The 14,405-nt window shown below is 34.4% G+C and overlaps 1 protein-coding gene across 1 annotated transcript; it reads left to right on the top strand.

Moving 5' to 3' along the window:
- Nucleotides 1-7,356: 7,356 nt before the first annotated feature.
- LOC110869608 (receptor-like protein 7) lies at nt 7,357-10,327 on the top strand. The gene is made up of 3 exons (XM_022118849.1): nt 7,357-7,738; nt 7,851-7,991; nt 8,064-10,327. Exons 1-3 carry the CDS (start codon nt 7,357-7,359, stop codon nt 10,325-10,327), a joined length of 2,787 nt encoding a protein of 928 aa, XP_021974541.1.
- Nucleotides 10,328-14,405: the final 4,078 nt, after the last annotated feature.

Raw genomic sequence — 14,405 nt, 5'->3', positions numbered from 1 at the left:
CATCATCGCGTGGAATACCACTCCTAGCCGTTTCTTCCACTCTTTTGATCCCGCTAGGCCGTCAATACTTTCCAAAATGTCGTTATTCGAATTATAAAGTCCGGACAGTGGTAATTTTAGCGATGCTCGAACACTCCACCATACCGATTTTGCACTCAAACATATTACCAATAAGTGGTCTGATGTTTCCTGATGTAATCCGCATCTTAATTAGCAAGTTTGGTTTTGTATTGTAACGCCCCTCTTACATAGTTCACTTTTTACCGGTATCCGATTTTTTGTGGCTATCCAACAAAATAGATTTGCCTTTGGTGGAGCCCAACCATTCCAGTGTCGCCGTACCCCATCTTGTTCTGTTACCCCAATCTTTTGTATTTAATCCCGAATCAGCGCCACTGTTAGCTTTTCTCCCCTTTTTTTTCTTCCAAGCCCATGTATCTTCACCTTGTTTCAGATTTACATTCTTTAATTCTGTTAAGAGGTTTTTTAAATGCTCAAGTTCTGATCCACGAAGCCCACGTCCCCAAACAAATTCCCATTTTATACTTCCATTATTTCTTTGAATATAACCTGCCACCTTTGCTTTTTTTCTCCATTGCAAAGTCATACAACTCTGGATATCGGTCTCTTAGCGCTTCGTCTCCTAACCAAGTGTCAACCCAAAAGTTTACCTTGGTACCTTCTCCTACTTCAGCCACTAAATTCTTTTTTAAATCTAATTCCAGACTTGCAAACTCTTTCTCCACACTCACTGTATCTTTCCATATGCTGCAGCCTTTATTCTTTACTTGCATGACTTGTATGGATCTTCTATTTGTGTGGATAGATGTTACAACCTTTGCCCACAACGCGTCCGGATTTTCTTTGTATTTCCACCACCACTTTGCAATGAAAGCTAGGTTTGTGTTCCTTGTATCTCCTATTCCAAGACCCCCATATTCCTTTGATCTTACCATTTTGTGCCATGCTATCCATCGAATTTTACTTCTTGCTTCGCTTCTACCCCATACAAAATTCCTTCTTATTGCTTCCAAACTTTTCGTTATCTTTTTTGGTGCTAAGTATAAGAAATTGATCAACCATACTTTGTCTATTACAATAAGACATATAAATACAAGAAGAGAAAGCTAATTCTAAGGAATACACTTAATTACAAATATACATGCAAGACTACAATGTGGGAGACAATCACTCAAACGGTTTTGACTGATTAATGTGATGGACTTGATTTTCTCTTTGGTCATCTTGAGTTTAGTCATTTTCCTTAATATGCTCCCACAAGATGGACGACCGTAGGATAAGTCTAATCTTGGTTAACAGTGGATGAGTGTCGTATTTAAGAAAGAGAAGAAGTTGATGAAGTTGAAAATGTAAACGGAGATGAAGTAGATGAAGCAAAAGAAGATATATTTTGTGGTTTTTTTATAGGGTGAATGCAATAAAAGATAGAAGATCAAAGGCGGATTTCATCCGAAGAATGATGGTTGCGACAGTGATAGGATTATAGGTTTTGCAAAACCTAACTAATTATTGACAGAGAAGTTGTGTTTGAAGATGTAACCATGTGTAATGGTGATGTAGATTGATGGGTTTTTTTTTAGCTTTTTTTTTTGTTTTTTTTTTTGGAGAAACATATGGATGGAAAATGGATTGTAGGTGACAGAGGGTGGTGGAGTTTGAGGAGAACAGACAGTTATGGCAATAACGAGAGTGAAGGTAGCGTTAGGTATTCTATTCTGATGGTTATGGTCGTGTGTGGTGGAGAGGAGTAATATTGTGATTGTAAGAGATATTACTTGAATATAGAAAGAAGAAAGAGGATTTTGAAATCTACGGAAGAAGAGAAGGGTCGAGATGTTGAAGTGGACATGGAGGAGAAGTCATTGCTAATGATAGACTTGTTTAGGAGTGTTGGCTAAGGAAATGATGGTTGCAGGATCAAGAGCTTCTCGGTAGAGATAGATGCTCTGATACCATATAAGAAATTGATCAACCATACGTTGTCTATTACAATAAGACATATAAATACAAGAAGAGAAAGCTGATTCTAAGGAATACACTTAATTACAAATATATGCAAGACTATAATGGGAGATAATCACTCAAACGGTTTTGACTGATTAATGTGATGGACTTGATTTTCTCTTTGATCATCTTGAGTCTAGTCATTTTCCTTAATAGTAAGAACATGGCAAAATAGTAATTTGATATCACTCCCATTATAGCTTTTGCCAAAACCATTCTACCGGCGAAAGAAAGACATTTTGCCTTCCACGCCGATAATTTAACGTTAAACTTGTCTACAATAGGCTTCCAATGTTTTGTTCTTTTCATATTCGCCCCTACATGTAACTCACGAGGAAAGTAAAAGACATCTCCCAACTCTACATCTCAACACACTAACCATTCTATCTATCTCACCCTCTTTTACCCCAAAACCATACAAGCTAGACTTGGCCAAATTCACTTTCAATCCTGAGCACAAGTAGAAGTATCTCAAGAGGCGATTCAAAATTTTTTTAAATGTAATAATTAAAATGATTTAAAACCATAAAGTATAATACCTGATATCAAACTAATATGTATTAATTAAAATGCTTTAAAAACCATGAATTATAATACCTGATATCAAACTAATATTTTATAATGATAGTTGCTGAATAAATAAAAGAATACTTAAAAAGCTGCATGTTTAACTATTGTGGTTATCATTTTTTAACGAATGTAAGTATTAGAACCCAAAACAAATAACTCAAAATATATACAACAATAATTATACCCAGTAAATCTCACAAATAGCAAAGCTATTTGTAAGGTTTGAGAATGGTGGGATGTAAACAGACACTGCCTCCATCCATAGGAATAGACAGACTGCTTCCAGATAGACCCCAACTCCAAAGCTCAAAATAAATACAAACTTAAATTGATTTATTAAACTTCGACTACAGGAAAGCCACATCAATTATTGGATAACTAAAACAATCTATAAGAAAAGGTAAATTTTAATATACTATTTTTTTGAGGTACCGGGTTGGAATCTTGGGAGTGGCATATGTTGCCCAGGGTAAGAACTCGGCAAGGGGAATTCACCGCGGAGCTAGCTTGGTCAGGTAGCGGCTCCCGGAGTGGGATCACTCCGGCGGTTGAGAAGACCGTGCACTATCCCACCCCCTCCCCCCCCCCCCAAAGTGGTGAGTTGGTGTGGACTATGTTGTCTTGGTAACCAGAGTTTTCACTATTATTGGTTGTTTATCTTGATGATTACAATTGACAAAGGACAAGGAAATATATTAAAGCGCTTGAATGTGAATGATTTTTGGACAGGCTGTGATTGCTCAAATTTAAGGAGGAGATGATGGTCAACAACGGAACCCTTGTATTACTCCATAATTTTTGCTTTCCTTTCTAACAGACCAAGGACTTTGGCGAGGGTATTTTCCTCAATCCAAATCCCCGTCGATCCACCTTTATTATTACACTTTAGTTACATGCCTTGTTATAGGGTGAAGAGCTCGGAACCAGACCAATACCAACAAGAAATCACAATTATTATAATCACGCTACAAAAAATCAGATATATAACTCGTTTAATTTGTTTTTGCGTTGACATGCTTAACCCATTTATTTATACGGGTAGACCCGCAAACCTGGTCAATCTAGTACCTCATCACATACAATTAGGGTTGTAAACGAATCGAATGTTCAGCGAACAGTTCCTGAACCGTTCGGCGGGAAGTTCGTTTATGTTCGTTCGTTTAATAAACGAACGAACATGAACAAGAAATTCAGTTCGATTAGTTAAATGAACGAACATGAACAGAGGTCTCGTTCGTTTGATTGTGTTCGTGAACGTTCGGTAAGGTGTTCGTGAACATTCGTTGATTTGCGTTCGTTTATGTTCGTATGTTTGTGTTTTAATTGAAGAACTTTGTAGTTTCTTATATTTTATTTGTACTTTTCATATTATTAAACTTTTATTTATTTTATTTCCCTAATAATTAAACTAGGAAACCCACTTTCACCTTGTTTATGCATCATTTCCCTTTCACTTCTCATTATTTACATCCACGAATACAATCGACCTCCGTTCCACAATAAGGGATTCAAGTTCGAGTGGTACTCTCTGGGCCATCTATCTTTATCCTTCGCCGCGTTCACCAAATTTATTTGTGTTCGTTTGTGTTCGTGAACCGTTCGCGGACACGCTCATTTCCTTAATGAACGAACACGAACATAATATCTCGTTCGGTAAGTGTTCATGAACAGTTCATGAACACATTTATTTCCTTAACGAACGAACACGAACAAGGCCTTGTTCGTGTTCATTCGGTTCGTTTACAGCCCTACATACAATTCTTTTATTCTGAGTTTATATTACCAAAAAGAATTTATATATCATACATTTTTTTATCGTCATTATATATATATATATATATATATATATATATATAGTTAACAAAGGGTGATGAATAGTAACTTTATTTTTAAAATAATATATAGCTTTTAATTATTTTTTATTTAATATATCATAATAGTTTATTATTATATTTACATTTAATAACATATGTTTATTTTTTTATTTTTTAAAACCATATATTTCCTTTACCATTTTTAATAATTCTTTTTTGTTTATTAGTTTATCAAACAATTTGATACTTCTTTAATAATTTACGTTTATAGGTAACTTTATTTTTAAAATAATATATAGCTTTTTATTATTTTTTATTTAATATATCATAATAGTTTATTATTATATTTATATTTAATAACATATTTTTATTTTTTTTCTTTTTTAAAACATATATTTCCTTTATCATTTTTAATAATTATTTTTTCTTTATTAATTTATCAAACAACTTGATACTTCTTTAATAATTTACGTTTATAACTTTTTGCAAAAAACCTAAGTACGTAGTTGTGTTTGATTTTTACCTCGACATTCCGTTATAAGTTTTGTTAAAAACGAAGTTGTACTCAAAATAAATTATTTATTTGATATCATAAAATGCTACAATGATAAATTAAACCGTTCTAATTGTTTGACTTTCTAAACAACATGCTTTATTTTCAAATTAAGTTTGTTTTACATTATTATTTGCTTGGTTTCGCCGCAACGCGCGACTTAAAAAAAACTAGTTATGTATATATAGTTAACGAGTGATGATGAATAGTAACTTTATTTTTAAAATAATATATAGCTTTTTATTATATTTTTATTTAATATATTATAATTGTTTTATTATTATGTTTACTTTAATTAACATATTTTATTTTATTTTTCCTTTTTTAAACCATATAATTACTTTACCTTTTTTATAATACTTTTTTTCTTTTTTTAAGCAAATATTAATTTATCAAATAATTAGATACTTTTATAATAATTTACGTTTATAACTTTTTTTCTAAAAACTTAAGTACTTAATTATGCTTGATTTTATTCCCTCGACATTCCGTTATAAGTTTTGTTAAAAACGAAGATACCTTCAAAATAAAATGTTTTTTTGGTATCATAACTATAAACTAAACCGGTCTAATTGTTTGACTTTCTAAACAACATGCTTTATTTTCAAATCATGTTTGTTTTACAATTATATATATATTGTTACTAAAGGATGATGAATAGTAATTTTAAATTTATAAAATTATATAACTTTTTATTATTTTTTATTTCTAATAACATATTTTTAATTATTTTTACTTTTTTAAAACCATATATTTCCTATGCCGTTTTTTTTAATAATTCTCTTTTCTTTTTTAGAACATATATTATCGATTAATTTGATACTTTTTTAATATTATACGTTTATTATTTTTTCTTAAAACTTAAGTACGTAGTTATGATTGATTTTTTCCTGACATTCCGTTATAAGTTTTGTTAAAAACGAAATTGTACTTATAATAAAGTATTTATTTGGTATCATAAAATAATACGATGATAAACTAAACCGTTCTAATGGTTTAGCTTTCTAAATAACATGTTTTATTTTCAAATCATGTTTGTTTTACATTACATTTGCCCAGTTCGCCGCAACGCGCGACGACAAAAAAAAAAACTAGTATATATAGTTAACGAGTGACGATGAATAGTAACTTTATTTTTAAAATAATATATAGCTTTTTATTTAATATATTATAATTGTTTTATTATTATGTTTACTTTAATTAACATATTTTATTTTATTTTTCCTTTTTTAAACCATATAATTACTTTACTATTTTTATAATTCTTTTTTTCTTTTTTTAAACAAATATTAATTTATCAAATAATTAGATACTTTTTTAATAATTTACGTTTATAACTTTTTTTCTAAAAACTTAAGTACATAGTTATGCTTGATTTTATTCCCTGACATTCCGTTATAAGTTTTGTTAAAAACGAAGATACCTTCAAAATAAAAAATTTTTTGGTATCATAAAACCGTACAACTATAAACTAAACCGCTCTAATGGTTTGACTTTCTAAACAACATGCTTTATTTTCAAATCACGTTTGTTTTACATTATTATTTGCTCGGTTTCACCGCAACGCGCGACGTAAAAGAAAGCTAGTTTAACATTAAAATGAAGAAAAAAGAAAGGATTTTTGGTAAGCTTTTTATTAGTTTCTATTAAGTAGTATTATAAAATATGCCTAAACATACCACAAACATGTGATTAAGTCCATTCTACCTTTCGTCCAGGTCACCAAAACCTGAGTAAAATAAAAAGGAAATAAAGTCTTGGTTGTTTGAAAGAAGAAAGTCATTCAATAGTAATATAATAGCATTCACATCTATTCCATCATTTTTTTCACCTTAAATTACACTACATTTTCTCTCTCCTTTTCAATTAAATAATATATTTTTATACCTTTATCATTATCTTATCTCTCTCCTTCACTCACAACCACTTTCAAAATATATTAAAAAATTATAGGGGTGAACAGTGTCTTTTCAAATATACAGATGAACAGTAACATTTTCTCTCTTCTCTACTCACAACCACTTTTTATACTTTTCATATTATAAAAACCCACTCACACAATTTAGTGGAATGGATGTGAATGCTCTAATTTTTCATATTGTTTTAGAATCGATCAACCGAATTTTTAATAAATATATTCAAATTCTGCTTTTTGTGTTGACAGTTTCTTGTGTCCCGCGTACAAGATGTGAATTGGAATACCAAAACCAGCCTTTTAAGTTCAACCAATTGCCTTCCTGACTAATCACAGAAGAAGTTGATTATATATTCTTCATCTACATAAACTAAACTTATCTTTAAACATCATGGCAAAATCTATTCATGTGTTTATGTTGATACTAGTACTACATGTTATTGTAACTGCCTTAGGCAAGAAGTTTTCCTCATTGAGCCATGTTGATGAGTGCTCTCTCTTATTCCAATTCAAAGAGAGCATGTCTATTAACATTTCATGGTTATTCAAAGGTTGCTTCATGGAACCTCAATAGATCAGATGGTGTGAGAAATTGCTGCTTATGGGATGGGGTCGAGTGCGAGTTTGGTCATGTGATTGGGCTCAACTTGAGCAACAGCTTTCTTTATGGCCCCATCTCTTCCAACAACACTCTCTTCACCCTCATTCACCTTCGTACACTAAACCTTGCTGATAACGATTTCCGTTCCTCTCAAATTCCTTCTGGAATAGGACAACTCTCACAGTTAGAAAATCTGAATCTGTCAAATTCTTGGTTCAGTGGGGAGGTCCCAAAACAAATCTCACAGCCTCAGAAATTTAGTTTCCTTGGATCTTACAGGAAACGGGTACCACAATCTAAGCCTGCAAAGTTTTGACTTCAAAAGTTTAGTTCAAAATTCAAGTGAGACTCTAAGAGAACTCTTTCTCTCAGGGGTTAACATTGATTCTGAGCTACCAGCTTCAATTGGGAATCTCACACACTTGAATATCTTGGATTTAAGAAGTTGCGGTTTCATTGGGACTCTACCTACATCTGTAAGAAACCTAACACGGCTTACAGTTCTGAGTCTAGGTAACAATTTCTTTTCGGGACCTTTTCCATCAGGAATATTTAACTTGTAAACACTGCAACTTCTTGATGTAGAAGGTAACCACAACCTTACCGGCTATATCCCCGAGTTTCATGGTAGTAGTGAACTTAAACAACTGATTGTGGCTGGAACAAATTTTCAAGGATCCATACCAGATTCAATTGGGAATCTGAGAAACTTGAATATCTTGGATTTAAGAAGCTGCGGTTTCACGGGGACTCTACCTGCATCTTTAAGCAACCTGGCACAACTTACAGTTTTGAATCTTATGGGTAATAAATTTACTGGTATCCTTCCGTCGTCTATTGGGAATCTGACTCAACTTCGAGAACTGTTGCTCATGGAAAATGGCATGAGCGGTCAAATACCGTCCTCTTTTTCGAATCTGACACAGCTTACACGTCTCATGCTTTCTCGTAATAAGTTCACAGGTAGCCTTCCCTCTTTAGAAAGCTTTTCAAACCTTACATATTTGTCCCTCTCCTACAATAATTTTGATAGATGGAAGCTGCCTGATTGGTTTGGTAAGCTAAACAAGATCACTGATTTGATACTCTATGATGTCAACTTGTATGGTGAAATTCCATCATCGTTTTTTAATCAGACCCAAATTGAAAGGTTATATCTTTCCAGAAATCAATTAAAAGGGGAACTTCCAAGTTCATTGTTGAATCTCCAAAATCTAGAAGATTGTGATTTGGATGGTAACAATGTCACAATGGACTTTGATCTTTTTCTTTCTCTTAAGAAACTTGAATATCTTAATCTAAATGGAAACAATATCACACTTTCAGTCACACATAACAACACAAATGAAACTCAACCAAAGTTTAAAAGTTTAACGTTGGCATCATGTAACTTGAAAGTCTTTCCTGAATTTCTACGGTCTCAAAAGCAACTGAATATTTTGTACCTTGATAACAATAATATTGAGGGCCTGATACCCGGATGGATGTGGAACATTAGCAAGGAAACACTCAGAGAACTTTCGCTTACTGGTAATCTCCTAATGGGTTTTGAGCAACATTCACCGGTTGCTCCTTGGGTTAGTTTACAAACAATAGACCTGAGTAACAACATGCTGCATGGATCGATCCCATTGCCGCCGCCGACCACCGAGAATTTTCTTATCTCAGACAATATGCTGTCTGGAGAAATTCCATCATCCATATGCAACTTATCATCTCTCCAGTTGCTAGATTTGTCCTTCAACAACATAACTGGCTCGATTCCTCCTTGCTTGGAGCAATTAAGTAGTTCTTTGGTAGCAATGAATCTTAGAAGCAACAGTTTGCGAGGAACCATTCCCAACATATTCACCAATGAATGTAAGCTTAAGATTATTGATTTAAGTTACAATAAACTAGAGGGGCGGGTACCTAGATCCTTGGAGTACTGTGACTCACTCCAGATCCTGGATATTGGGCATAACTTTATAGAGGATATGTTCCCCTTTTGGTTGGGAGCACTTTCAGAGCTACAAGTTCTCATTCTAAGGTTCAACAAGTTTCATGGTATTATAAGAATACCAAGTGAATCCAAAGTCAACTTCCCGAAGTTACGCGTCATTGACCTCTCATACAATTCATTTTCTGGTGATTTGCCACATAAGTATTTCCAGGAGTGGTTTGCAATGAAGGAGACCAAGGTGAATGCAACATATATTGAGGTAGACAACACAGTTCAAGGCTACTTGTCGGATATTTCTTGGTTCTCGATTCAAATGACTAACAAAGGTGTGGAGTTGGAGTATGGGGAACTTATAAACATCTTTTTTGCGGTTGATCTTTCAAGTAATACGTTTAGCGGAAAGATTCCAGAGTCTATTAAAACCCTCGGTGGTCTTAAGTTGCTCAACCTCTCGAATAATGAACTTTCTGGCATCATCCCACCATCCATGGGGAATCTCACAAATCTTGAATCATTGGATCTTTTAAGTAACAAGCTCTCTGGAATGATACCTCAAGATTTGGTACAACTGAATTTTCTTGTCGTCTTCAATGTATCTAACAATCACCTCACTGGAACCATACCACAAGGTAGACAATTCAATACCTTTTCGAACAATTCTTACATGACAAACCAAGCATTGTGTGGATTCCCTTTATCCATGAAATGTGGGGATTCGGAAGAATCAAAGCCTCCAAAAGTTTCACTCGAAGAAGACACCGAGTCTAACTTCCCTAGTGGAATTGACTGGGTCGTTATACTTATCGGTGTTGCAACTGGGCTAGTGATTGGAACTTTTTGTGGGGATTATCTAACCACAAAGTGTTACAAGTGGTTTTCTCAAAGATTCAGAATGCGAAGAATGTGAACCTTTTTCACAATGAAATGTTTGGAGTCATCTAGGGCACTGGAGGTGGTGATAAGAAGGTAATATGTATGTTGTTGTATTTATTTTCAGTTGTTACTAATGGGTTATTAGTAGGAGTTGTTAATGTAGTTTTTGTCTATAGCTAGTGATTAGATTTAATGTATGGCTTTTGGTCTTTGTTTAAACGTTAAAAGTTAAAGTTTTGTTTGTTTTGTGTTTGTTGACCAGAGTGAAATGACATCCTCCTGTTGTTTGACTTGGACAACATCAAACAATATGTACAAATCCAAACAGCATTTGTTGTTGTTTGGAATGCAATTGTTGTTTGGAATCTGCCAAACAATATGCATTGTCGTTTGGATAGCTATTGTGTCTATATAAACAACAAGTTGTCATTTTAAGATAAGAGTTATGGGAGCTTTGAGTGCTTAATATTTTTGTATTCTGTAATAAAACTCTGCCAAAATCAATACATGGAAGTTTATTGAGTATATCTTGGTGTTCTTGATTGTTTATTGCTTGGTTTGTGTTATAACTTGGATTCCGCACTTGCTATAACATTCGTAACAAGAAATCATCATTGTTCAAGATCAATATCTGGGCCTTTAAGTGGTATCGGAGCATTAGACTCGATTTCTTGTTGAAAACCAAGTAATTTGTGAGATTTGAGTGGTTTTTAAGTGATTATTGAACTTTTCTTAGAAAAAAAACCCTTAAACCCGATCTTGGCTGTATAATGGATTAAAGGACACTAATATGATGTTGTTTAATGATAAAATTGATTGAAAACTTGTTAAAACTTGTGGAGACAACCTAAAACATGAATTTTGTGAAGTTTTAAGCATTAAAATCATTCTTCCATTGTTTTTGGTGACCAAGGTGACCGGAAAACTCACCGGAATAGTACAACTCTGACCTAGAAGATTATTGGTGCGTTTGCACGTTTGAAATTGGTCAGAATCGTCCTTTTAGTCGGATTATCGTTTGCATGTTTTGTCTCTCGTGCCAGCTCAGTGCCGTTTGGAATATTCCAAACGGCATTGGTTATTGTTTGGTCTCCGCTCCAAACGACAACTATAAGCGACAAAGGATATCGTTTGGGTTTCTCTCCAAACGACATCCAAGCTTGGTTATTGTTTGAACCATTCAACCAATAACCCCCTTGTTGTTTGATTATCACCTCAAACGACAACCATCCTTGTCGTTTGATTTGTTTCAAACAAAACTCCATTTTCATTTGACTCTCCAGTCTTGTTTGACCAGAAGGATTGTTGTTTGACCATTGGATTGTTGTTTGACCCATGGGTTGTTGTTGTTTGAAAACAACTTTATTGTTTGACCAAAGTGTGTTGTTGTTTGACTTTCATCCTTGTCACTTCAAAGTTAGTTGTTGTTTGGACTTTGCCAAAATTTTGACAAGTCAAAATTTCTCATAGAATAGGTACTGATTCATGGGGTTGGGTAAAGAAAATAAACCAAAATAACCTTCCACCACAAACCATTTCCTCTACCACATCAGGGGTTCAACCTCTTATGCCTTCATAATCTCCAATGGTTTCGCAAGCTAGTGGACATTTGTTCCAATTCAAAACCCCAGTATTCAGAATCTGTTGATGAGTGAAAATGAGACAGGAAGCAATAATCGTCCACCTAAGCTCTTTCACTTGAATGATTAACCACATGGTAAGGGTAAATTCAAAACACATGTTCTCGGACATAATACCGAACTATGGCCTTGTTTCTCTACTCCGTTCATTGTGAACCTTTTTCACAATGAAATGTTTAGAGTCATCTAGGGCACTAGAGGTGGTGATAAGAAGGTAATATGTATGTTGTATTTATTTTCAATTGTTACTAATGGGTCCTTAGTAGGAGTTGGTGTGTATTTTTCATTGTTATTTTATTAGAATCGTAAGCCTATAAAAATCTTCATACCTTTCTTCCTTTTTTCCAATATTCTTTGTATCCATGTCAGCTAGGCCTATAAAAATCTTCATACCTTTCTTCCTTTTTTCAAATATTCTTTGTATCCATATCAGCTAGTATTAGAGTTGTTGAAATAAATCCCCCGCTGAACATGCAAAGGCCAGCGACCTAGACACTCGCCCAACATGAGGCTCTACTCGATGAGTAGAGGAAATGCAAAAATAGTACGTACACCATTTTAAAATGAACAAAACGTGGTTTATAATAATTCATTAATCTCAAAATCTTTAAGATACTTATTTTTAGGGTGTATATCGGGTTGAAACCAGACCGAACCTGAACATAAATTTCTAGAAAATCAAAACCGAGCATGGAACAAACATAGGGTGTGTCGGTCTCGCTCTTTTCTGGTTAGGTTGGTCTCTTGTTGGGCTAGGGGGACCATATGTCAATTTTTGTATTACGATGTTTCATATTTCTTTTTTAGCAGGACTGAACCGAACACGAATTTGTCCCAAACCTAAGACTGAGAACCGAACCATTTTAAAGATGAAAGTTGTTCATCCCAAGCTATCAATATAATGGCATGTGGGCAACTAAAATAGTGTTATTGAATAACTTATTTACCAAAAAAGGTATTGTTTTAAAAAATATTACTTGTGCAGAAAATAAACATGTGCTAATTGAGCGAGTCCACCACCTGTTGCATCAATTTATGAGCCTTGCGGGCCTTCTAGACATCCTTTTGGGTCTATTGTCGGGTCCATTAACCAGTTCTGAGTGCTGGCCCGTATCAACTACTCCCCCTTCACTACCAGATCATCATCAAGTTGAGACATTGGAGTGATAGGGTTATAACCGTATTGCAGAGAAATAAGCTAAGAGATGAGAAGTATTTGACTCAAATTCTAGATATCCTCCAGATTGTTATGTAGCATTCAATTTATAAAAGATAAACTTACACACAAGACCCTCAAACAAATAGAAAACAACCCTTATTACCCCCTACATAATGCATAATATCAAAAATGCAAATAAATGAAAAAGGCACGTAACATAGAGTGACTTGAAACATAGGAAACTTTACTTGAAAGTCGCCATGTGATTCCCACGTAGCTTCCTCGACTGAACGCCCTTTCCACGAGACTAGCACCTGTCTTTCTTCCCCTATCATGCAATGATTAATGATTGCCTCAGGAAAACTTTTGTTGATGTCCAGGACATTTGGTAAGGGTACCAGTGTTGGGTTCCCATGTTCTTGTCTAAGTAACGACACATGAAACACGGGACGTATGCGAGAACCTGGTGGTAACTCTAGCTTGTAGGCCACCTGCCCAATTTGTTCCAGCATCGTAAAAGTCCGTAGAAACATTTTGACAGTTTCTTTGAACTCCAGGCAGCAACTGTGTTTTGCCTGTAAACCTTCAACCTAAGATAAATTTTATCACCAACTGAGAAAGTCTTGTCTAACCTGTGGGCATTTGCTAGACTCATCATTCATTAGTGTGCCTTGTGTGAACTATTTTTTTAAATTCCTCCTCAACCTGTCCAATTCATTTAAAGATGAATATGAATCAATAGATGGCATATCGGAGCTTCCCAGAACACAGTTAAAAGAATCTGAAACTGGCCGAATATTAAGAGCCTGAAAGGGACTCATACTAATAGACTAATAGACGAATGATAAGACGTGTCATACCAATATTCTGCAAGATACAAGAAACGGGTCCATAAGTGTGGCTCTTCACTTGCAAAGGATCTTAGATAATTTTGGAGGCAGCGATTAATGACCTCAGTCTGGTCATCCGATTCAGGGTGGTAAGAAATTCACAACTTCAGTTTTGTGCCTACCTATTTGAACAGCTCGCGCCAAAATTGACTAAAAAATATGGAGTCTCGACCGGAGACAGTACTCTTCGGTATTCCTTGCAGCCTGTAAACGTGCTGTAAAAACAGAGTCGCAAGGGACACAACACCATACTTGGGCAGCAGAGCTATAAAGTGTGCGAATTTAGAAAAACGATCAACGAAAACCCAAATTGCAAAATTACCTTGAGACAATGGCAAATTAGTTATAAAGTCCATTGTGATATCTTGCCACACATTGGACGACACTAGTAATGGCTGTATAAGACCTTAAGGTTTGTGATTT

The sequence above is a fragment of the Helianthus annuus genome, chromosome 13, assembly GCF_002127325.2.
Source record: "Helianthus annuus cultivar XRQ/B chromosome 13, HanXRQr2.0-SUNRISE, whole genome shotgun sequence".
Classification (NCBI taxonomy): domain Eukaryota; kingdom Viridiplantae; phylum Streptophyta; class Magnoliopsida; order Asterales; family Asteraceae; genus Helianthus; species Helianthus annuus.
This window is presented reverse-complemented; position numbering and strand designations above follow the sequence as displayed.

Excerpts from the sequence above, each read along its gene's own strand:
- LOC110869608 (XM_022118849.1), top strand. The coding sequence starts at position 7,357 with ATGTTGATGAGTGCTCTCTCTTATTCCAATTCAAAGAGAGCATGTCTA. Across the intron at positions 7,739-7,850 it reads CTCACAGCCTCAGAAATTTA|GGGTTAACATTGATTCTGAG; the intron begins GTTTCCTTGGAT and ends TCTTTCTCTCAG. Across the intron at positions 7,992-8,063 it reads GCTTACAGTTCTGAGTCTAG|AAGGTAACCACAACCTTACC; the intron begins GTAACAATTTCT and ends TTCTTGATGTAG.